The sequence below is a fragment of the Sinohyriopsis cumingii genome, chromosome 14, assembly GCF_028554795.1.
Source record: "Sinohyriopsis cumingii isolate HCF-2022 chromosome 14, ASM2855479v2, whole genome shotgun sequence".
In the NCBI taxonomy this organism is placed as follows: Eukaryota; Metazoa; Mollusca; class Bivalvia; order Unionida; family Unionidae; genus Sinohyriopsis; species Sinohyriopsis cumingii.
This window is the reverse complement of record NC_142974.1, coordinates 43,771,901-43,798,772: the sequence shown is the minus strand read 5'-3', so window position 1 is coordinate 43,798,772 and position 26,872 is coordinate 43,771,901. Positions and strand designations below refer to the sequence as shown.

Sequence of the window (26,872 nt, the reverse complement as noted above, 5' to 3'; positions counted from 1 at the left end):
CTAAAACTATTACCTAATGGAAAATAACCTTCTATAATGAGCCTAATGTTTACAAAATAAAATGTTAATTATTATTAAAACTTATTATTAAAATTACAATAAAGAACATGGACAATGTCAGGTACAAAAGGGAATCCCAATAACCAAGACCCAGACCCAAATAAACATATTTACTTCTATTAATACTGATCCTGATATTAAACCCTTACACACAGAGATTACTTTAGCAATGTATTAGTTGTTTACAGAATAATTATATATAAAATATCATTATTCAGGTCAAGTAGAAATTAAACTCAATTTTGGACAGGGTCAAGACCAACATACAATGTTACATTACAATCAACATACAATGTTACATTACAATCAACATACAATGTTACATTACAATCAACATGCAATGTTACATTACAATCAACATACAATGTTACATTACAATAGCATATAATGAATTAAAAAAAGTATTTAAAAAAACAAACAATACAAATTAAATATACATAACAGATACACAAACTAGTCTTGTGAATTAGTGGATTTCCCAAAAGAAATAATTTTGATAGTTCACTGGAGAGAATTGTCAATTTAATATTTTTCAATAAAATATCAGTGGAGATTTTTTAGGAAAAAAGAAAAAGAAATTGCACAGTTCCTTACTGGTTTCTTTAAAACTTTTGTATCATTTTATCCATGGCACCTGCATCTTGGATTTATTAATTTACCCAGTTATATGTGACCTGAATCAAATGGTTCGAGTTAGGTGACTGCATATACAACAAAGTTTTCTACACTTTCATCGTCGGCTAAATAACTATGTCCACTATTCTGGTCATGGTTATTTTAGTGGACAAGAAAACTGTGCTCAAGACTGACTCAACAATAACTGGTCCAAAGGGTACAATGCAGGAAAAGTTAATCTTTATTGCAGAAATAAATATGACCCAAACACATGTGATCATTGTCACCACATCTGGTGTAAGACTGCAGTAATAGGATTTGAATTCCTCATATTTTGGTAACCATTCCTTTGTAGAATTTATTTCTGACATTGAGTCAACACAGTTCTGTATTTGCTCTTTGTAGGCTACTTAGGAAATAAATGTTGCAGTGTTTTCCTGCAGGTTGCATCTTCTCTTCTTTACATTTTCTATAAATGATCACTGACCCTGTGCTTTGAACTGGTGCACAAGTTAATCAGATCGGTTAGACATTTCTGTCAGACAATGAAAGGACTGTCTTAATACTTCTTTGGAAATCAGTGTGTCTATTCTTTGGAAATTAGTGTGCTCTATTCTTTGGAAATTAGTGTGCTCTATTTTTTGCAAATTAGTGTGCTCTATTCTTTGGAAATTAGTGTACTCTATTCTTTGGAAATTAGTGTGCTCTATTCTTTGGAAATTAGTGTACTCTATTCTTTGGAAATTAGTGTGCTCTATTCTTTGGAAATTAGTGTACTCTATTCTTTGGAAATTAGTGTGCTCTATTCTTTGGAAATTAGTGTGCTCTATTTTTTGCAAATTAGTGTGCTCTATTCTTTGGAAATTAGTGTACTCTATTCTTTGGAAATAAGTGTGCTCTATTCTTTGGAAATTAGTGTGCTCTATTTTTTGCAAATTAGTGTGCTCTATTTATTAAGTGTGAGATGCACTCATTGCTGTCTAAATTCAAACATATACATCTTTAATCTTCATTTTATTGGGTAATTTTAATACATCCTATAAACACCATAGGGGGAACTCTATATTACATTACATACTTTGAAATACCAACTAGAAAAATAAATTATGTCACAAACTGAAATGACGATCCATAAATGTTTGATAAATAGTTTTATTCCCACTTTAATTTTCATAATTTGGGCATAAGAAACAAACAGTATTTTTGTACACAGTATGTCATATAAATGTATCTTCTATAGGCTAATCTTTACAATTCTCAATTAATGACACACAATTTTGGTGGTAAACCTAAATCAGTTTAGTCCCGTATCTGTACCAATGCCATATAGTTACCATTATCCTGTTTGTCATCTTCAGAATCCTTAGTGACATGTCCAGATGGAGGCATTTCTGTCACTGCACTTGACTGCCCTGAATTTACCTAGATGACAAACAGAAGAATGCATTGGGAAACTTCAGTAACAATACTCAGTGACAAGATCATTTAGTCTGCACTAAAAAAATTCACTTTTGCTCTTACAACATTCTTGAAGCACATGCACTACTGGAGTACTACAAATTGCATTACTCTACTATAACTGACAAAATATTTCCATTGCATTTACTTCTACATGTTTCAAAACTGGATTAAGTTAAGTAAACTAATTTGCATTTTTTTTAAATTTGTATTATTTTTTCCACCAGGTTTCTGCAAAACAGAGGTCATCAAGTTTTAGTTTTCTAAGAAACATTACTCCTAGAAACTCAAAACAGGCTCAGCTCTCTTGGATAAGACATCACAAGACATCATAAATTTTATATCTGTTACTCAAGAAGCCACATGGTTGCCAAGGAAGATGCATAAAACAATGACATGCAACTGGTTGAATTCAATTTCCAAGATAAGAAAAAATTTTCCTTTAACTGTGCAGTGCTAAAACTCTTTTTGATATTCTTCTGGGATATCACATTTTCAAATTAACTGCTGTGGTGGACATAGTGGATATCAATTTGACACCATTTTCATTTAGGTACACAAGGCATCTAGAAGTCTACTGGTGGAAACCCCATGTTGACACTACTTTCTTTTTTGCAGGAGCAATGACAACAAGATTTTCAAGATGGATGCTATGACGGTCATATTTGATATCAGATTAACGCCAATTTTATTTAGTAGCACAATACCAACATGAACAGCCCTTTAAGAGAATTAGTGATAGCAAAATTTTTAAGATGTCCATTGTGGTAGTCATATGATAAGTGGGATCAGCACCATTTTCATTTACGGTCGGCTAGACATCATGAAAAGTCTGATATGACAATTCATTCAAGAGAAATAGTAATAATGTAGCAATATGTGCTTTTACACTTCTAATTTTGCACATACGAGGGAATTTGCCATATTGACTTTATTGATATCATAAATTACATTAGGGTAAGTTAATAAAACCCCTATTTATGGAACCAGGGTATCACATTGCTGGCTGCTACATTCTTTGTCTTCTGGTATTTTCTTATGTTCTTGTATAACATGATGTTGCAGTGGTTCTAGCTTACCTGTGAAAAAGCATGGCAAAACTAACCTGTTACTACATAAATTTATATCTTTTGTGTTCTATTCCCAAAAAACCAACAAATCAACTACTCCTATTTTTCTGTTGTTTTTTTTTATGGGTGGCTGACCAAATGACCTATTATTTCCTGAGTTCTAGTCTTTAGTGGTCAGTACTACAGGTAAACAGTTGCAAGTATAAATGAGATTCCACATGGGGAATATACAGGATTCAATAAAAACATAAAGCATACTGATTTATCTACATTTAATTTATAAAATATTATGCCTGTTACAATAGTAAGATTTTCAAGATGGCCATTTCAGACATCACAAGAAGTTGTTTAGTAAACTCCCATGTTGATACGGCCATCCATTCAAGAGGAGTAGTGATAACAATATTTTCAAGTTGGTTACTGTTGTGGTCATTTGGACATCCTATCACAGGAAGTCTTCTGTGCCATACCCAATGGCAATATTACTTTTCATTCAGGGGGATTAGCAATAACAAAATGTTTCAGATGGATACTCTGGTGATCAGATCATCACCATTTTCATTTAGGCCCAACTAGGCATAGAAAGACATCTTCTGGTGAAAACTCCATGGAAATATTATATTTTGTTCAGGGGCAGTGGTGATTTGATTTTCAAGATGACAACCAAGTTGGCCACATTTCACATTATATTGAGACCATTCGCATTACAAACCAACCATACATCATAAGACGTTTTCTGCTGAAAACCTCATGACAATATTACTTTTCCTTCAGAAGATTAGCAGAAGCAACATTTTCAACATGGCCAATGTGGCATCTATCATATATACTCATTTGTATTTTGGGCCAACTAGACATTTTCAACATGGCCAATGTGGCATCTATCATATATAATCATCTGTATTTTGGGCCAACTAGACATCACATGAAGTCCTGTAGTAAACATCTCATGTCATCATGACATTCTATTCAGGAGTAGTAGCAATTTTAAAGACGGCCACTGTGGCAACCAGTTTGGATGTCCAAGCATAGCAACTATTTTATTTAGAATCAACTAAACCATGAGATGAATGTGCATTCATGTTTCATGGCAATCCTGCAAGCAGTTTAGGAATCGTATTCATGACAAATTTGTATGAAAGGTGGCCTAGTGGTTAAAGGTCCACCTCAGATGTGGGAGGTCACGGGTTCAAAGCCCGGCAGAGTCATACCAAAGACTTAAAATAATAGTACTAACAGTTCCATTGCTAGGCACTCGGTATCAGGAGGGTAGCATTAGGACTGGTCGGCCTGGTTTCAGGATAGTGAGACTGGATGGGACATCATGCTATATGTCTGCTATATGCCTGCGGCCTGATGCCCCAGTGCTAGACATCCCTATAAACTGCCACATCACAGATATCATAGTGATATCACTGAGAAAGTGTTAAAGCTACATTAAAGATCCAAAACACACAAACACACACACTGAAAGCACAAAATTTTCAGCATGGCTACCATGGTGGCCATATTGAGAATCAATCTGCATTATTTTCATTCAGGACCAACTCATGGTCGCAAGCCACAGGTGATAAGCCATTATGTTCATGAATCACCCATAACCACTGCTATGCAGAGATTTTCTGATTTCTCAGGAATATGCATAAACCTGCCAAACAATCACTGTAAGCATGAATAAATGTTACTTGCCATTGTAAGCCAACATGAATGAGGTAATCAAAGTTTAAACATGCATCATTTTGTTCAATTAACTAGCTAATTGCATGATACCTTACATAGTATGATGGCACTCTGTGTATCCCAACCATCAGCAGGGATTCACTCAATATGACTTTCTGCAGACCATCTTTGCCAGCAAAGATTCCATTATGTTAACCTATCTACACCTTGGTGGATCGATCCGATATTTCAGTGCTTCAGGTCTGAGAATCCAACCAAATCAAGATGTTCAAATGATCGAGACAAGGGGAGCACACTGGAGTGGACTCATAAATAAGCGATTTTTCACTGCCGATCCAAATTTGCACAAAAGCATTCTTTCCCTCAAACACAGCTGTAATGGCTTCTTTCTGGTAAGTAGTCAGATTTTCGATGTTAACTAATAAAATATCCTTTCAAAATCAATTGCCTCCACCATTTTTGGCCAATGTACAATGCACTGCTGTTACATGCAATTGGTTAGTTTGCATTACATACAAAAAGTTTATTTTCATGCTTAACATCAATATGAATGTACCATTTTATTCAGAACATCATATATAATTATATGAAAATAAAAAAAAATAATTGCAAACATTTTTATATTTGCTTTAAGGTGGCGCTATACAGTTTCGCATTTTGCATAGGGTTAAGATTTTAAAGAAAAAGAATTTCCCCAGCTTTCCTCACTGGTTATACTGGCTATTTAAAAAAGACCTTGGATATCTTAGGTATAATTAAAAGAACCTTTAATTCCCTTTATTTTGATGTATGATTGATGGGTGTACTATGGGTTATAGAGTATACAGCTTGGCCTTAATTCAAATGTGAACCTTTCAAAAAAGTGCTAGCTCTACTTGATCATTTTCACTTCCTGAACTTCAGAGGTAAATTGCATAAAAAAGAGCTGATAACTTTTTTTACATTTTACATATTTGGTAATTCATTCATTGCACTTTCAGAAACTGGTATTGTCTAGTCTGGCAAAATTCATTTTCGCTATTTTAATAGCTGTTATGTGTAGTGTACTTTAGACTAATTCAGGCTGATTTTTTAACACAAGGGAGCAGTCATTTTAGTTAGCAGTGTGCTTAAATCATGTAAAATTTCCAAAAGTACAATATTCAAAGAAATATCATCCACATTACATTACTGTAGCATATAGGTATGCCAACATTCTCTCCATTGTGCATGTTTTAAATGCAAACTACTTCACCTCACTCTCTCTAAAGTACATATTAATTGGTGAGTGCCCCCTTAGGTGTCAGATTGGCACCATCTGCATTCATACCAACCCAGTTGTATATATGTGACTTTATGTAGGAGAAGTAGTGACAACAATTTCACAATTGTTGCCATGGTGGCCATACTGCATATCAGATTGGCAGAAGGTTAATTTAGAACAACAGATATCATATTATGAACTCTTTTAGCCAAAATAAACCATGTCAATGTGACCATCCATCCATCTGGAGTTACAATGTGTTTTTCAAGAGAGTTACCATGATAGCCATATTGTAGGTTAGACTGGTACCTGTTTTATAGAGGAGTAGTCACAATAACAAGTGTTCTGATGACAATCTGATAACGATATGGCTTCTGGTGAGGAATGGTGATAAGATTTTCAAGATGCTTGCAATGGTTGCCATACTGGGTGACAGATCAGCAGAATATTTTAGGAACAACAATATGCCACAAGATGTCTTTGGTGAAAACTCAATGGCCATCGTCAAGGAGAGGTTGAGATAAGATTTTCCAAGATGGTCACCATGGTGGGCATATTCGAGGTTAGATTGGCACCATTAATTTAGGACTAACAAGAGATCATAATTAGTCTTATGGTTCAAACCCTGTGTCGAGATGACTATTCCATTTAGAAGGAGCAATGGTAAAATATTTTTGTCATGGCCATGAAGACGGCCATATTAGATGTGAAAGTTGCATCATTTTTATTTTTGACTGACTAGACCTTGAGATGAATGTTTTCAATGTTTCATGGCAATATCACACAAGAAGTTTACAAGGTGTAGCAATAACAAATTTGTAATAACAGACGGACATAAATCTAACAAAAAAATAGACCATTCTATAAGCTCATCTCATGTCAAAAGATCAACCAAAAAATGCACTACAATCATGCATATTATTTTGGGGTTCAACCATCATCTCTTGATTAACTCCTTTTTTATTTTTGGAAAATGTCTGTTTCTTTTTAGTTCTTGAACATATTTTTATGGGTACAAATGCGTGAATAGCAATAAATGTATACCATCAATCCACATCGCATATTATAAGCGAGTTACCAATATGCAGAATGGTAAATTATATGTGATACATGAAACGGATATGGATTACTTACAATTCCCTGTTGTAATTGCGTGGATGTCCCCTCAGTGACAGGTTCGTTTCTTTCAGCTTCCACTAAGACTGCTGGAGCCTTATGATCTAATAATACACACACAAAAACAAATTTGAAAACCCCAGCTAATGCAATACCATCAAGACAATTAATCTGAATGAATTATTAATTAAAATCTCCAGAAACTAAAGACTGTTGCAAAATATGTCTAAGAAATGACAGGCTGAGAAAAGCTCATTCTGTTTGACATGGTTCTATTAGTCACGTAACTTCCCATGAAATACCAAATCAAAATTTCATAGCAAAACCTAAACCTTTAGAAATAATAAAGGGATAAAAGCTAATTTTATTAACATTAAGGTCACAATGACCTTTTTGAAGGTAATGGATGTGTGCTTTAAATCTATTTGTACACAAAGTTCCATTAATCTGAAAGAAAATGTTGGTTGGGTGGTTGGTTGGTTTTAGGGTTTTAGTACCCATTTCACTATCACACCATGTATTCTGACCATATGACGCAGAAGTTTTATCGGATCTGTGCCTGAGACCTCTCTAAATCCAGACTGGGACTCTTCTGTATTCTAAGTAAATTGCCTGTCAGCCTTGTGAAAAAATTATGTTTTATCTAATGAGATGCATTATTTTCAAGATTTTGAAGTCCTTCAAATCACTAGCAAATTATTAACATTCATCCCCTGAATGAGCTCCATTTGAAGGTACCACACACAACAGATGGCTTAATGTTGAAGAAAAAAGAAAAAAGCCTGAAGGAAAATGAAATGATACAGTGAGACATAAGTTCATCAGATTACTCAAATAATCAGTTCTGACATGGGACCCTGTCTTTATACCATAAGACACTTGTGCCTTGCCCTTATTAAGATCTACTAACTTGTAAATTATCCAAAGCGATGAACTCTGTGTACAAATTTAAGCTTTAAGCACTTGGCCTATGAATGAGCCACAATACTAATGCTAATCTCAGTACATCACTGGTTATCTATCAGCACTCACCAGGAAAAATTGAAGAATTTATACATTGGTTATGTCAGATATGGGTGGTCACTAAAACAGAACAAAACAATGTTGTGAAAATGAACATGGGAACATGCATACATGTAATCACAAAGAAACAATAAGACAAACATGCAGGCGGTTGTTGCACTAGAATCTAAAGATTGTTTTAGGATGTAATGGTGTTTGCTTTAATAATTGTGCTGGTAGGAATATTATTGTGTATGGATTTTTAGGGATAATTTCCTCTGACTTGTGCAATTAATCACAGAAGCTTTCTTAACCTTTTTACCTCACAGGGTATGTGCTGCTGTGCCAGCAATCAATACATGTGTCAAAGTCATTCAGTGCAATGTACTTTAAAACTGTTTAAGCTTGCGCAAGTTCATTTTTGGGTAGTGTGATGTGGTTCAGTCATCATTTTACATTACTCATTTATGATAATGAGCCAACATGTAATGGGCCAATGGGGTAACATTGATTTCTTTGACCAATTATTATTAGGGTTTCAAAATGCACATAATTAAATAAATAGAAATTGTCACTTTCAAATGAACCACAAAGAAGCAGAAATATAACTTTTTATCCAAGAAATATGTTGTTTAATTTAATCCCACATCCAGACCCACACATCCTCCATCAATAACCAATTCTGCCTAAGACTATAACTGCATTTGCTGTATTCAATTTGTTCTCTAAATGGTGTCATTTATCGACAGTGCTGATATCTGTAACTATTTATATATTTCATTTCCTTAGTGGCTAGTCATTCATCTCTTCTTTGTACATCAACATTTACCTTTTATATTCTTGTTTTTATTTTGTTGTCATTGCTTGTTTGCATCATTTGTGTTGAGCTCAAAATCTGAACCACTTTAACTTCATTAAGTCTGTTAATATTATGGGAAGGTATGCCATTATAGTAGAAAGTTTAATATACCTTTGTATAACTACTGAAGTCTGTTTAATACCCACTTGCAATTTTGTTAAAAGTCACTAAAATATATCTACAGTGACAACTGTTAGCTATATGACCCCTTATCAGCTGGGAAAATTTCTAGCAATGTACATGCAGTATACAGTCAGTTCAACTTAAAGTCTTTACTTTTCATGTACTGTTACATATAAAGGTTTTAGAATTTATATACAAAAATGCATTTATAGCAGAGTAATTATTTTCCAGAGAAAATGTTTGATCTGCTTTCAAAATGCATCTTAGAAAGCCAGATGAGAGGAGATTTGTGCTTCTGTTTTTGTCTATCCTTTACACTGATTTGATTTTCAGCCTTTATTCTGCATGTTACTTCCTTTATTTCAAAACATCACTGTATTACAGTAAGTCATATATATATATATATTAATACTTAAAACATGAATCTGGAAACTATAGAAAATGTGTAAATATTGCAAGGCAAAAGTATAAAACAGACAGAAGAGATGACCTACTTACAAGAGAGAAAACAAAAAGGCAGTATATGATTTGAAGCCATGGTTTTGTTACTGATATTTTTATAATTATTGTAATTTTTGTTTATTTAGAATTCACTATTAATGAACTTAATGGCAATATAATACCAGCAGATCAGATAAAATCTGATAACTTTACAGAATACAAACATAAATAGTAGGCATTCAGAGCATACAATATAAAAATCACTAAGATATAAAAGGTACATTGAATCGATTAACTTCAAAAAGTCGAGAACCAGAAGTGGATGTTGAAAGAGCTATTAAAGTTCTTCATTTTTCACAACTGTTTGGTTTTATTACTTTTACCTTGCTTGCCAAGATATACATCAAAGCATGACAGTTAGGCTGGCTAGACATTATAAACTTTTGATACATACATTTACTGGCTTTGCAAGAATATAATGACAAAAGGAATGTTGTCTAGAGAACTTCAATATAGTTTCATCAACATCCCAAAAAAATACTTAGTAATTTATTTTTATTTGATTTTAGTAAATGTTTTACTACCTAATTTCTTGTCATTATTATTTACTTACTTACTTTAGATGATATTACTTATTTAATAAAATAAATTACTTAAGACAATTACTAAAAACTGAAATTGCTAAGAAATGAAATTACTTTAATTTTAAAACACAAATTACTTAAATGTTGTACTTGAAAAAGATATAGTAATACAGTCACTTTAAATATAGGTAAATTAATTCTATAAATTTATTAAAACTAAAAATATTTAATCAGATTACTTAATTTTCTGACATGAATATAGCTTCTCAATATATAAATTATTTGCAAGAATAAAATAATTATATGTCCCAAATATTTAAAACAGTGTTATTGGTTTGGGACTCTAGCTCTAATATATGGATAAATATCAGATTCCTATACAGTTGGTTTTCTGGATAGTTTTCAACTTACACAAATTATATGTGATTCTGTTCCATCTGCAGATACTGCATGTTAACTCTGGCCCTACACATTTCTACCAAATCTCTTTACATATCACAATAAAGCAAAGTATTCTTTAATCTGTTACAGGCCACTGCAGTTATCAAAGTGATCATTCGGCACTGTATGCCACTATGAAGTGGCAATAACAAATAATGAATAATGGTAGTATTAATTTTTTCTACATGTGTGCTGAGAGGTAACATCATTTCCAGCAGTTGCTTTCTTTATGTACACAGAAGCATGCATATATAACCATCTAAAGCTGTTGCCCATTATTCATAAAATACCATTGTTCTGAATGATTTGTTTTTTATCATCAGGTCTGTTATACCTGTCACTGTTGTTATTACTGTAAGTGTTGTTGTGAATAGTATGAAATAGTATCATTATGATGATATGATTATTATTATTATTATTATTATATTACCAGAAGAAAAAATAATTGGCAGTTCTTTTTATACTAAATAAAAACTTTAAAATGTATATAGTTATTGTTTTCTTTGAGAGACCCATCCCATTCTGCCTGCATTCTATAAAGAACTAAGCTTTGTAATTTTGCTCCAGAAACCTAATTTGGTACTGAGACCATAACAGTGCTTATTCCACTTGTTTAGTCGTGAGACTGGTTACAAACTTTCAAATATTCACATAACATATATGAAGTCTTTTAAAACACAGAACTACCATGGCAACCTCATTTTCAAAAAGGTTCCATTTTCAAGACTGAACCGTCACAATTTAGCTCATTACTAAAGGAAATTTCATTGCAAGCAACTGATTATGGAATCCCAGAGATAATTTAAAATCACGGAGTTACCATGTTAGTGAGTAAAATCAAGATTGTTGCATTTTTATAGTTTGCAGGACTGCAGTTTGGCGGCTGCTTTATACTGTTGCTATGCAGTTTTCCCTTCTGATTTCATAAGTCAAATGAGATGACTCTGTAATTTTACTCCACATATTTAATGAGACAATAACATTGCGGATCAATATTATTTACCACTGTGCCTGCCAAACTGCAGTTCTCGATGCAATGTTGTCAGTTATCAACAATAGGTTGAAGATTAACAAATTACATGCAAGTTTGTTCATTTCATTTCCATTTTTCTTGGAGATTGTTTTTCTTCTCACACATCTAATTCAGCAACTGCCCTCGTGCAATTAACTTTAACTGAGACAAAGTTCAGAGGTCATTGCATCTAATTTTTTAATTTTTAATTTTCAAAGAAGATGGCAGCGAGTCCATTTCAAAGGTTTTAAGGCATCAAGTGAGTAATTTGTTGCTTTTTTTATTTAAAGGTACAAATTACAAATCATCTGGCATGTCGAAGCCCTTTCAAAATGGATGGTAAAACTAAAGTTTAGGCCCTCTTTAAAGGATGGTCATGAATAACACTTAGAGAATGCCTCTATAACTTGTTAAATGATTTTCAAATGTTGAACTAAAAGCTGAAATGCTTTTGCAAATATGCTGTCCACATTACATAGCACATCTTGCTGTAATCTATTTCAGTGGATGGTACCTGAATCTACAAAAAGCAGGGCAGGATGCAGGATTTCATTCTGAGAAGATTTGTTTAGAAGATGTGGTTCAGATGGCTAACATTCTTGTTTTTCACCTAATAGTGTACTATTTTAATAGAATGAAGGGAGAACCTAACCATCTGGCACCATCCTACCCAAAATGGATTACTATATGGAAGTGATATAAAAAATTCCAAAGCTATACAGAAAAAAATGTGAAGATTTTCCCACATATTCAAGTAAATGACTGTGAGAGGTTCTTAGATTGAAGAGTTTGCTGTTCTGTGGAGCAGCCTCAATGTCAGGAATATTTCATTAATATGGATATGACCCAGCTTATGTAATTTTCATCATGAAAAAATACCAGTATTATTTTATAGTCAAATGTAGCTTTATACTTCACAATAAACTTAAAGAAGTGACTTTTTTTACCAAACTCTCTCCCTCCTTCTTCCCTTCACACACATGCACAGTTCATGTCTTGTGTACAAATGTACAAACATGATTTTATCAAAACACATGCATGCCCTAGTTTGCATGAAACAGTTCATGGTTTGTAAAAAAAATCAATTATTTTATCCTGAAGATGAGAATATCTTTTAAGCTGTCTCCACCTCCTTGTGAACATGAAGTATAAGGTTTATATAACATAATGATTATTTTATCACAAAAGAGGTTTCTAAGGATAATGACAAACCTAATGGAAATTGAAAATTGAAGCAAACACACTGTATTCAAATTCCAGCAATAATCTGCAGTGGGAATCCCATTTGGACATTAATTTGTATGGAAAAGTACCAAATTTCAAATCTGGGAACTGGATCAATAAAATGTTTACTTTATTATACCTAGAATGGGAAACATTGGTTTCTTCAATGGGGAATATTTAATTCATTACAAACTTTGACTACTGACATAAACATATTTTTACCAACAATGTTACTGAAAACTTCAACAATCTGCTTTGTCTTACTTAACATTAAATTTGCTTGCCTTTATTTTATCATAATCACTGATTTCTGTGTTTAATTAAAAAGAGCGTTGCAAAATAAATAAGCAAAATATTGTACATTGTAAATTTATTAAGTACTATTTTACTTTATAAATAGATAATTACTAAGTAATATTTTACTGAGTATAATAATTACTAAGTTATAATTTTACAGAATCAAATAATTACTAAGTAACAATATTTTACTTCATAAAATAATTACTTTAAAAAACTAAACACTTACCATTACTTAGTAAAATAATTACTTAACATTACTTGAAATTGCTTGCAATTACTCGTCCATTTGAGAAACATTTTTTAGTAATGTTTTACTTATTCTGAAGTTTAAACAAAGACAAGTTTTGAGTAATTACAGTAAGTGATTGCAGATACCTCGAACAACTGATTGTATCAGGGAATGTCTCCATGTGTAAAATTTTGGTTTTCATCTCACTTTGAATTATTCTGCACTTGCTAAACTTTTGGGGGGATTGCTCATGAAGTTTAATAATGACCAAATCCATGAAAAGCTGGTAGTAAATGTGAATTAAACTGAGAATTTTTATAAAAATATAAAGTTGCTCTTATTGACAAAATTTCTAGGGATGCACTATGCAAATTGTGATTCGTGCGAACTTTGTATTCACCCCCACCACCATTAAACAAAAGTTAAAGTAAAAAAGATATATGTGTGGTCTATATTTTCAAACTTTTAATTTATTTTATAATATGCAAACACAAACCCAAATTTTGGTTTTCATCTCATTTTGATTTATTCTGCACTTACTAAACTTTTGGGGGGCTTGCTCATGAAGTTTAATTTTCAAAGAAGATGACAACACAAACCATTAAAAAAGTACTCATTTCATGGCTTCAAAAGGTCAATTCTGGGGTCTGCTTTGTCTCTGCAACATGTGTAGCAGTTATACATCGCCTTGAGGCAGTCATCCATGTACTTGTCATATATTTGCTGAATCATAATACAACTTTCAATATTAAGGTGAAGTGAAATTATAGGAAATGTCATATTTCTTGTGAACGTTCTCAATACATCAGGTGGACCAAGACAAAAAATGCAATCATACATGTCCATTCATGTGAAAATTTATCTTTTCTAACTTTTACCTTGTTGATCACTCCCTACAGGATGGAATCTGCACAACTCCTTACTTCCATCACTTGTGATGTATAATTCATCCTGCTGTTCCTCCCAGAACATTGCCCGAGGCCATCGTGGTGGCATTGCATCCCTATGTATTGCCACTGGTTCACCTTCTGCTCCTAGCTGATGAACGCAGGAAGGGAACAAATTACATACATATATAAATCCCCTTTTGTCCACAGATATACCACGAGGCCATTTTAGATCACAATGACGATACATGAACTTCTGTGTGCCAGTGTTCACAACAAATGCATGCACACCATTATCAGCCATACATGAGCTATATACCGTGGAATCGTCACGACTTGTGGCCAAATAAACCCAACCAATCCCCGTGTGTTTACAAATCTTACAAATCATTCCAGCATGTCCATCTACAAGGGAAACAAGGCCCCAACAAATCCAACGTTCCCCTGTGTCCTTTTCCAACTTCAAACCACTCACCACAAGATTTCCTGTTGACTGCAGGACTTTCACTCCATCACATCTATGAAATGATCTCATTAAATCGAATGTCTTCAACCGTCTTATAGCCACATGTTGACCCGTGGATATAACTAACAATATTTCTATCTGACCATTGTACAATGTCACCATAACCTGGATGTCTCTCCCTTCCACTATACAAATGTCACGAGGCATTGACTGTAGTTTATCTGATGTTGTCAGAAGCTTACCATCACGGCGATCATAGAGACAGAGTTTATATGACGTGCTTTCAATGACCATAATCATGTCTGCAGACACTACAAGACCGGTGAACCAGGGGTAATGGCTGGCTATGGATACAAACGATACATACATCAGTACATTAGATATGGACATGACCAAGAACATAAAGGAAATACTGATATACATAAGTAAATTAAAAGAATAACTTCTATGCAGATACAGATGCTGAGTTTCATTCAATTTCAGAATTGAAACAATAGTCTACTGTCAAAAAGTTATAACCACCACTGTCATATTTTTTTATACTGAATTCAAAATGTGTGAGACCTGTAATTGGAGTTATTAGTACTTTAACAAGCTGCTTGCTCCCCCTTACATGTGCATCACGTGCATGATTCAATATCATGTGCCAAATGATTTGCGATTAATTATCAATAAAACTCCGATGCCACCCGTGGAGTTAATCTTGATAAGACTTCTTCAAATTTCTGAGTGCAGTATAAACTGACATGACATGGTCACGCAAAAATGTATCCTAGCACACAAACCTTGTTAGCATGCACAAATATATATATATATATATATATATATATATATATATATATATATATATATATATATATATATACATACATATAAACAGTACATAGCAAAATCAAATAGCTGCAATCACAATACTGCCTGTCCCATCTACAGGTAACATGGGATGGTTTTGTTCAATGGTCTGTCAAATTTCTTAATTTAAGGTCATTATGTGGCTTTTTCATCTATTAATTAAATATTTGGATGCATTTATTATTTAGGTATTTTGGGCTTGTGTCATTCTTGAAATTAGTGCAAATTACCTCCCATAATTGCTTCACAATATCTTCACACTAAAATACCAATAGTAGGGTATATAGGAGAGCTAGCTACCCATAGCAATAAATGCAGTTGATCAAGGCAAGAAGAATGTCTCAAAAACGAGGGTTTCTTCTATTCTAGTAGTGACTATTGAGTCGCAAAAAGTGAGTATCAAGTAGACAAAATTGAGTATGGACTTGAAAATAACTAATATCGAGTAGAGAAAAGCAAGTATCAAGTAGAGAGAAGCGAGCATCGAGTTTTAAAAATCAAGTATTGAGTTGGGATCAAGTTTAAAAAAGAGAGTATCAAGTAAAGAAAAGATAATATCACATTTGAAAAAGCTAATAGCGAGTACACAAGCACGAGTATCGAGCTAAAGAAGCAGAAGAAACACTGATCTTTCTAAGTAATCTAGGTGACCGTTTCAAATTATATATGTAACATTTTTAATAATATGAATGTGAGATGAACTATACATACATACGTACGTACGTATATATATATATACCTACCTACCTACCTACCTACCTACATACACACATACATACATGTTGATATAAGTTTTGTCGATTTGATACCAGCCTAGTCTAGGTTGGGTCGGATTCTTAAGTGTGTCCTGGGAAAGGTGCTATTCATTATTAGCCATATGAAATCAATATTTTATACAATGCACTAAATTTTTGTATAAAATGTCTTCCTCTTGGTTGTGTGTGTGTGTGTGTGTGTGTGTGTGTGTGTTTCTCTTTATGCCAAATGTTTTTTTAGTAAATTTCAAATGGTTTCCACTTCCCTTACCAGATGTATGCATCTACAGCAATAACAAATGTTTCAAACGTTTGTTTTTTCTTCCCATCTAACCAAGTTATTTTACATATCTATACATGTTCCCTTTTATATATCACAGGCGCGTACAAATGTTGCGAGTAATAGTATCAAACACAAAATACTGAATCCCTAAAAATGTTAAGCTCATTCAAGCTATGGCACCATATGACTGGCCCATTCATAAAATAGACTGGTCTATTATCAGTAAGGCAGTAGATTATCAAACTTCCCACTAAATGGGAAAAATTGCAGTATTAGACAAAGTTCTGGTTCACTGGAAAATATAAATGTTTGCATTTAGTTTTATGACAGTCACAGTCACAAATCCAATGCTCTCACCTGATAATTTGTGCCAGATGTGTGAAATATGAAGAACTCTCTTTTAACACTAACAAAAAATACATTCTTTTATTTTTGTTGTTTTAATTGTTTATTATTATTATTATTATTATTATAGTTGTGTGTAATCAGTCTATAACCTATTCCTATTATTACCAGTACTGTTCTCATTATTGTTTTTATTATTATTATTATCATTATCATTATTATTATTGTTGCGTGTAATCAGTCTTTATGCTGCCAACAATAATAATAATCTATTCTTATTATTACCAGTACTGTTCTCATTATTGTTTTTATTATTATTATTGTCAGAGCAATTTCAAGACAACCACTAAATAATAATAAAAATAAATAATAATAATAATAATAATAATAATAATAGTAATAATAATATTTTTCGAACTTATGTTGTTGTTTACATTGAATACATTTGCTTCTTGAGTATCCTTTCACTAATTCTAAAAGAGCATAGTCCATAATTTTAAACACCACAAAAGGATCCAAATCAAAATTAATACCTTCTCTAATATGAAAACAGAGGTTAATACTGTTCATTTTGAGCAGGTTTTGTGTTGATAAAGAAACGATTTTTCAAGTTTCTTGAGCATATACTAATGAGTTTTTTACATCAGCACAATAATAGTAACATAGTGCCATCCAGGTTTGGTGTATCTGCATATACTGCATGGAAGTACTTGATGACATATTAAGATGTTAAATGACTAAACGGATGGCATTTTACAATCTTAATTCAAATGAAAACAACAGCAAACATGGCTCTATCAAATTTAATAGCTAAGGAAACAAAATTTATTCTATGTTAATAGGAAACACTGATACACGTCATGCTCATCATACTACCATCTTTTAATTCCAAAGTCCCAGCATTGACCAGTTTGCAGCTGACTGCTTGTCCTCCTCCTGTGGCCATATTTCTATCGAACTTGAAGGACTAACATCGTGTATACGTGAATTGTCAAGCTAATAAATGACCAACCTCAGGAGCAGGCTGCAAAGGTGAAAAGCAAATGTATGAAACCAAACCCATGATTTGTATTCAGTTAAGGCAATAAGTATGTGAACATTTGTACAGTTTCTAGTAAATTATGCCCACCAAACACTCTTTATTCCTATAAGAATGTCTAACTCTAAGTCTAGAAATTGTAAAGCTGCTCATAGATACACAATACACAAGATTTTGCTCCTTCATGTTTTATGGAAAATCAACATTTCCATGGTGGACCTTTATCCTTTCACACACTTTCAGTCATGGACAGGATTGTCTATGTTGTGGCTCACAGTGGATGGATTAAGTGTACTGGCCCAATCAGAACGTTTCAGCAACATGATTATGTAATAGTGGACATACACTACATTGCATTGAAACTTGCCTATCAGTTTAGCCACAGTACACAATGCAATTTAATATTCAAACACATGCCTACTAGTATGCATTCACATACTATGTGTACTGCAAGAGATGAATGTTAAATTTTCAAGGGAAAAAAACTTGAGACTATTTAGCTATTTGGGGTTTATCTATCTGTTTGTTTAAATTAGTGTGTTCACTAATGGAATGACTACAAATAGAAAATTCTTTGGCAAGGAATATGAATCACTGATATACCCCCTTACAGCTGCAATAAAATCTGTGACAGACTTCCACTAGATGGGTGGAGTAGGAATCCACCAGGCCAAGTAGACTTCCACTGCTCAAAGTGGGCACTTAATTCTCTGCCCCTCTGTCCATGTCCACCCAATTGGGTAGGCAATCCGTAAAACTCTATACATGTACTGTACATTAACCTAGTACTGACCTTACTTCTGTCATTCCAATTTTATCTGGACGTTTTAAGTTATGGCAATGGCTGGCCTTGCATATAGCAACAAGTACATTAATTATTCAATGTCCTTATAGAATTATTAAATATTACTGGTTATGACAATACAACAATGGATATACATATTATTTAACAGTGATAAGTGCATTTTCTGAAACATGCTTGTGCTGAAAGTTAAAACAAGAAACCAAATGACATAATATACAAAAATTTTGTAAGAAATATTCAAAGGGCAAAACAAGATAATGATACAGTTGATGATTGAGGAAATAAAATTTATGATAAAAAAGTTAAATGTATGATGCAATGCTAAATACATTTCTTTCTATATGGACAAAAAAGCATTGGTAGTACAAGGTAGAAGACATTTATCACTAAAATGTAAAGGATTTCACTCAGACTGAAAACAGAAACTGAAAAGACATTATACAAAATTAGTTAGTGCTTATAATAATAACCATAATGATAATCATGACACATTCAACTACTACTGTTCAAGAAATGAGTGGGAAACAGAGTAGGCCCAAAAGATGTGTGTTTAAGTCAGCTGACCATCCCTGTCTCTCACTGCCAACCCTATGACTTTTTCTCCCATGATTAAAAAGGCACAAAAAAGCACATTAAATATCTCTGTTTTAAAATAAGACCTAACTACCTGAATTATAAAACCAGCGTAACCAGTGCAACAGGATACAACCATATTGTTTCCATGGCCTGAGAAGAACGAGTCGCATTTTTGGGGGTTCTCTATGAATTGATACATTTGGAAGCTTCAAATTTAAAATAGGTGAACTGAATAGAAAAATTCAGGATAGAAGACAATTATTGAAAATATAAATCTTTAATGATGTAATATATATATATATATATATATATATATATATATATATATATATATATATATATAATTTGCACATCTGTTAAGTGGTTAAACGGTTACAAAAAATATCTTTTCAAAAAGAAAAATATGTTCTTAAACGAACTGTTAGTTTTTGAGGACCTCAAAGAGGTGGAATTCTGTCAAAATGTGAGTTTTTGATTGAACACAGGCCTATTTAGGAACAAATTAACTGTTAATTTCACACAGTTTCATTATAACATGTATACATATGTTGCAGTTGATATATAGTTTATATGTCATAACCATAAGAAATAATCTTTCAATGTAATTTATCATAAATCTGGGGGCTGATAATGGTCCTTATCAAACTTTGTCCTTTCAAGTCACAGTCTAATGTATCGTTTCATTGATTCCTCACTGCCAAATTGTAGTATAATTGAAAACTTAAATGCATGCTGAAACAAGGTAGTCTGTTTACAGTCAATTTTTCAATGCCACTTTGACCTGTCAAAGAGTCAATTTGTTTATTAGGGAGTGATCAGCCTTCCTATTTGGCTGTCTTCAGCAATAACGTAGTCACCTCCCTTTGACTTCTTTTCTTGTTGCATCTCCACACATGTAGATGTACTTAGATTATGTCAGTTTTCCTATCTGGCTATCTTAGCCATAATGTAGTTGCCTCCCCTTGACTGCTTACTGTTGCATCCTCATACGTGTACATGTGTTTAAATTATGTCAAAAGATACACTTGTAGCAGTGAGTCTTTTTATTCGTATCGAAAAAAAAAAAGATTTTATTCATCACAAAAATCTCAGCGCAAACACTGGCATTTAATAGACAATATATTTTTCCCCATCCATAGCATGGAATTATGTCCATATCATAATATCTATTGCCAAAGTTAAAAAATTATGTTACTTTTAAAATGAAAGACATTTACAAATGTATAATTTTTTTATCAAAAATCAAGAAAAGATGAAAGTACAGTTAATGAAATTTTATCTAGTAGTCAACATTTGCATTGCTAGCCACATTATTGCAAAAAATTTTGCAACCTACTTGTCTGTGACATAAGAGGTCCAACAGTCATGTGATATCAGCAATAAGCCCCCTTTCAGATGTTCTTATACACAACTTCAAAAATATTAAATGAAAATCACACCCTGTTTGTAAAACAATGGAAGGACAGAAATCTCAACATATTTCTTCAAAGAACAATGATCAGAAACATGTCACTGTTGCAGAAACCTTTGCACAGCCTGATTCATCAAGTAGTGAACACATGTCAATATGGTAGTCACATGATACAACAAAACCATCATTGAAACATGCTCTAAATGTCCATATATAAAAAATGGCGTGGGAAGGGTCCAAGGCCAACAAGCAGATCTCCACTTTTTCTTTCCAACATTTCTGGTAGCGGAGATCAACCAAGCAAAACAGTATCACATAGTGAATCTTTCCAATAAATATTCTTGCTATTAATTATTATTTTTATTTAGACTGACCTTTGTATGTGGACAGTAAGTAAATTCCCTCTTCATTTTACCCAAGGTATTAACACTTCAGAACACTCACTTTTTCGGTAGTAATCCCTGTCATTACAGAACACCCGTGTATCCATCATCGGTTGAACTTTATTTAAATTGCTGACACATCCATGGAAGGCAGCATCGCCCCAAGATAAGAGTATGCTTGTAGCGCATGAGGTGAGGACTATGTCAGTAGGAACTAAATAATGCTTGGGACAGAGCAAGAGCAGAGGTTAAGCTGTGCTGCCATCATGGCAGAAATTTGTGAGAAGAGAGAGAGAGAGGAAGAGAGATGTGAAAAATCTGAGATGGAGAGAATGATAATCTTTTTAAATCCAAAAACTGTATTGAGTTGAAAAACTATGCTATATAATAATAATAATTATAATATTATTATTGTTATTAATAGTAGAAGTATTTTCAGCCTTTATTTAATGCTATTTACAATGGCATTATTGAATAGCATACATACATAAACACACACAGAGACATACATACATACATACATACATACATGCTTAGAAGCTGTGCTTTATTATATTTGGTGAAAGACTGGCTTACTACATCAGTTTTATTCACTACACAAAGGAGGGAAGCTTTCTGTTTGTGTTACAAAGAGGATAGGTATGCTGACGTTTGTGCAAGGACTGGAGGTTAGTGACCTCCTGTATCGGCAGTGTAGAGTGTTCGAAACTTATACTTCATAATAAGATACGGTCATATAATCTGATTTATTCCATGTTACCCATATGAAGTTCAAAAATTGCTAATATGAATAAAACAAAACTCATAGTTAAAACAATTAATTTTATTCCCAAAATGTAGTTTTTAGTAAAGCACAATATGAAAAAGCAGTTGAAACAGTTCAACAACCTTTACGTACACATTAATATAAGACATTGCTTAGTATCTGATAAAACTGTTTTTGACAAGTGAGCGTACACTTGTTACTTGTACAGTCCTGAGCTATATCAGATTATTGAAAAAAATTAAGGAAAGTTATGGGTATAATGATATCAATTTTACAACCCATGATTGGCAGGGCTTTAGATGTATGGAACACTGTATTCAGAAATAAACAACAAAACTAACTACATTATTTAAACCTTGTAGTTTCTGTCAGGCTTAAAAACAAAAAAGTTGAGTCTCTTGGCAACATGTAAGATTTTGTTAATTCATATCTAAATCATATTTTGTATTTTTTATGTTTTTAAAAAAAAAATGTGATACACATAAATGAAACGAACCTGCTGTGGACAACTCTTACCTACTTAGTTCCAACAGAGTTATTTCAAATGCAATGGAATACGTAGATCTGTCCTTGTCAAATTTATTATCTAACACTGTTCTCTATGACAGTGTCTGACACACATTATGAGGAAAGATAGAAAGTATATTTATTTCACCAAACATCAGTATTGAGGTCTATGGAAAAAACAAATTGCAACCGCGATACCCAAAACGTTACTCTTGCCTTGTGATGATGCTGCCTTCCAAGCATGCGTTCGCATTTAAAAACACAAAAACGTCAACAGACTACGTATACACGTGGATTCTGTCCTGACTGGGATTAATACTGATATGTTTGTTGGTCTATATCCGACGAAACTCGGACTACCATTGTTAAAGTTCGTAGCGATCAATTAATTGGAAGTTTTATGATAGCATTTTTGGCGCTTGTACTTTTTACCTCTGTGAAACGTCACACGCAGTGATGTCAGTTTCTAAAAATAGCCTTTAGGACACGGCGAACCGGTGTAATGGTATTCAGTGATCTCTTCCGTGTTATTGTTCTTATTATTGTTCTTACTGAAAACCATGTACCAGGCATTAAATTTGTTAATTTGTGCATTCCAATATTTAGTTACAGTGGTGCATAAGCCTGCAGACTGTATAAAACATATAATCAATTTTGATGAATCTTTCTAGAGCAGTATAATACACAAATTGCTTGTATTTCATCACCAATAGATATACCCTGAATATTTTGAAATGAAACTTCCAAAGGAACTGCCAGCCCTCCCCCCCCCCCCATTAAATAATGTCGATGAAGTATTCTTATATGTGATTCATGTTTTAAATGGATAGGGGTATATGTAGTGACCAGTTCTTATATTTTGTTTAGCGCATAAAATTACACTGTTTATTTGATGTGATATGCATGTATAATCTAAAAATGTTACATATATATTCCATATATTTAAAAACAATGCATCAATGTGTGTTTTGGGGTTTTATTTGTTTGTTTGTTTGTGTTGTTGGTATTATGCATTAGTGATTTTATTAACCTTTTCTGATTGTGATGTGTTAATCGCTAACAAAGTTAATAAAAGACGAGAGAAAATTTAGATGTTTATTTCAATGTCAGTTTTACAAATAAATCATAATTTCGAATTACAGTTTAAGAACATATGAGAATGCATTATGTTCATTAGAGTTATGGTGTTTAAAAGAGCAGTACTGGATGATCATATTTATACTACGTGGATAATAAATTTCCTTAATTAAAAGATATATACAATTAAATTTTGTCGGGAGGTATAATTTTATGCATGTATTGATGGAGACAGCAATACAAAAACTGCTGTCCTTAATGACCACAGCCATCCTTTAAATAATACACATTTTACACACAAACACTAACTGAAAATGAAACAAAATAGATATAAATAAATATTATTGGTTTCAGCACATTCAATTGGGACACACACACACACACACACACACACACACACACACACATATATATATATATATATATATATATATATATATATATATATATATATATATATATATATATATATATATATATTAGGCCTACTAAACGAAGATTGGAAAACAAAACAAACGAAGGACAAAGAAATAAAATGTGCAAAATTATTACTGTACACACTCATATAGTATAGTTGAATATATGAAAACATTACATAGTTAGGGAAGTGCAAATAAAAATAACTTTATTTTGCATATATGTCGCGAATTACCACGTGTTACTAAGCGTCTCTTTGTCCGAAAACAGTATGGCGGCAGCCGGGCACAATGATGTTATGGTCATTTATTATCACAAGGTAGATTTAAGTACAAGCGCCATGTGCAGAGCGCTTAACAGTAATACGTGAATCGACTTAATTAAACTTTTTAGTATTAAATCTTCAAATGATTAAATTTATTTTCATTTGAGCAAATGCACGCACATAACCTGCATAACTTTCACTATACCTTGTGGCATCGTCTTGTTGCTAATTTATTAGTCACAACGCATGCATCTGGCGTGACCAAACCGGACGAAGTCACACTCACCGGATAATCCCGAGTTCTGACGGAAATGACCGTAGCTGCAATACAATCATTATATCATTATCTTCATGTCTCAGTGTACTATTTTATCATGGCGTCACTATCAGCTGGAATTTTCTATCACCTGTTTTAAAAAATTATTTCAAAAAACATAGTCTATACCGTATTTGCATTATTTTAATACTGCCTTCACAATATAAATTACTTTTAGTATGTGACAACTTTCATAATAAAGGCGACAGAGATAATAAAAAAAAAAAACAGTTGACTTTAATCGTTACGAATATAGGTCATCGGCAAAAGCATTAGAACATTGACGGTACCTCTTCAAAGGAGATAAAGTGCATTTCACTGAATTCTGCAACTCTTCCTTTAAATTATGTAATCAATACTGTTTTAATTAGTTGATAAATAAATAATAAATATCTTAAATGTGTCATACTTACACATTTTAGCGTGAAAGCATGCATATTTCTTACAATTTATATGCCGACGTGCCTGTTTCTATTTCATAGCTGCCGACATGTCGGGTTGATATATGTCAAGGCTGAAGAAGTCACAGTACTAATTCAACTCCCATAGCAAACATATGGAAACACCAGCATATTCAAAATTCAATAACTTAAAATTTCTGGGTGCTGATGATCAAACTAGACTTAAGTTTCTCCATGCACAAATATCCTTGGTGCAAGCTTCTGTGTGGAGAACACCATTTGACCCGCGGCATTGTTTTAATCTACATGTGCATGAAACACATGTTATTGATTCTTCACCAAAAGAATCAGGTGCTACTTTCATTATTGAGTAATCCTAAGTCAAGCATGTAAAAATACTAAAATTGCATCAATAGAATTTTGTCTATATTTTTTTAAATTACAGATAGGATAAGATCTTTAAAGATATTTTTACTAAAATTTTAATTTTCATTATTAACCAATTATGGACCACCAAACCCGTATATACTCTGTTATTTGTCACCCATTTCTAGACTGGTTCACAGTTCTTCTGTATAATTAGTACCTTGTGTCCTGCAGAAGTCAGGGTACTAATTCAACCCCCATAGTAAACATATGGAAACACCATCATATTCAAAATTCAATAACTTAAAATTTCTGGGTGCTGATGATCAGACTATACTTAACATTTCTCCATGCACAAATATCCTTGCTGCAAGCTTCTGTGTGGAGAACACCATATGACCCGCGGCAATTTTTTAATCTACTTGTGAATAAAACATTTGTTATTCATTCTGCACCAAATGAAACAGGTGCTACTTTCATTATTGAGTACTCCTAAGTCATGCCTGTAAAAGTACTAAAATTGCATCAATAGAATTTTGTCTGTATTTTGTTTTTAAATTACAGATAGGATAAGCTCTCAAAAGATATTTTTACTAAAATTTTAATTTTCATTATTAACCAATTATGGACCACCAAACCCGTATATACTTTATTATTTGTCACCCATTTCTAGACTGGTTCACAGTTCTTCCGTATAATTAGTACCGTGTGTCCTATCGGGGGGTTTCACGGTTAGTATCTCCCCTTCAAAACACCAGAGGACATCTCGGTGCAAATCACTTCCGGATAGTTCAATCAATTAAGATGGCAGATGTAGATCAAGAAAGTGTGACAGACCGTTCAAATTATGCAAGCAGGATCGATATCTCACTATCTTGAAAATAAATTTTATCAATAGTTGATCAATTGTATTTACATCTTTTTTTTTTTTTTTTACTGACTTGCGCTGCTCCTAGCTTTCAAATAAATATTCTCTGCCCATTTCAGAACTTCAGTATCTTTCCATTACTACCTTATGCTCTAGTTTGCATTATTTGATTGTGCGAAAGTGTATCGCTGCGTAAAAAGCTCTTGCAATTTATCTCGCTTGAAGAATAATGAAAATATGTTTGTTTTTTTACAGCTTGAATGATAGCAGTTAATGGAGGTTGAACTACAACGAGAAAAAATTCTAACTTCTTATGGTTTTTTTTATTATTGATTTAGACTAATACTTTTCTATTAATGTTCATTAAATTTTTCATGAAATAACTTGAGTTTTTTCAAAATGCACAAATGTCAACCACGCTTGAACAGATAGGCGCACGTACGAGTCTCCTTGATGATTATTTCAATTTTATTTTCTTGAACGGTTGGAAATTTTAGAAAATAATTTTTTTAAAAATATTGCTGTTGGACACACTATGCATGTATAGGACATTTGTGGCTCTCGCATATATGCCTGTCTGTCTGCATTTATGTATGTCTCCTTTCATCTGGCGCATGGGTATGTATATCC

At 32.9% G+C, this 26,872-nt stretch overlaps 1 protein-coding gene across 2 annotated transcripts in view; it reads right to left on the bottom strand.

Annotated features, from left to right (window-relative positions):
• LOC149783660 (uncharacterized) overlaps positions 1 to 25,292 on the bottom strand; it is a 106,957-nt gene extending 81,665 nt beyond the window's left edge. Inside the window, exons 1-6 of one of the 2 annotated variants that reach the window (XM_089931901.1) lie at positions 25,021 to 25,292; positions 24,497 to 24,612; positions 17,922 to 18,069; positions 14,336 to 15,154; positions 7,261 to 7,346; positions 2,010 to 2,097 (exon numbers count right to left, since the gene is read on the bottom strand). In XM_089931901.1, coding sequence (XP_089788027.1) covers positions 2,010 to 2,097; positions 7,261 to 7,346; positions 14,336 to 15,154; positions 17,922 to 17,991 — 1,063 coding nt within the window. In that variant the 5' untranslated portion in view covers positions 17,992 to 18,069; positions 24,497 to 24,612; positions 25,021 to 25,292. Of the gene's footprint in view, positions 1 to 2,009; positions 2,098 to 7,260; positions 7,347 to 14,335; positions 15,155 to 17,921; positions 18,070 to 21,250; positions 21,727 to 24,496; positions 24,613 to 25,020 lie in introns of those variants that run through there. The other variant, XM_089931902.1, reaches the window with a different exon arrangement.
• Positions 25,293 to 26,872: the final 1,580 nt, after the last annotated feature.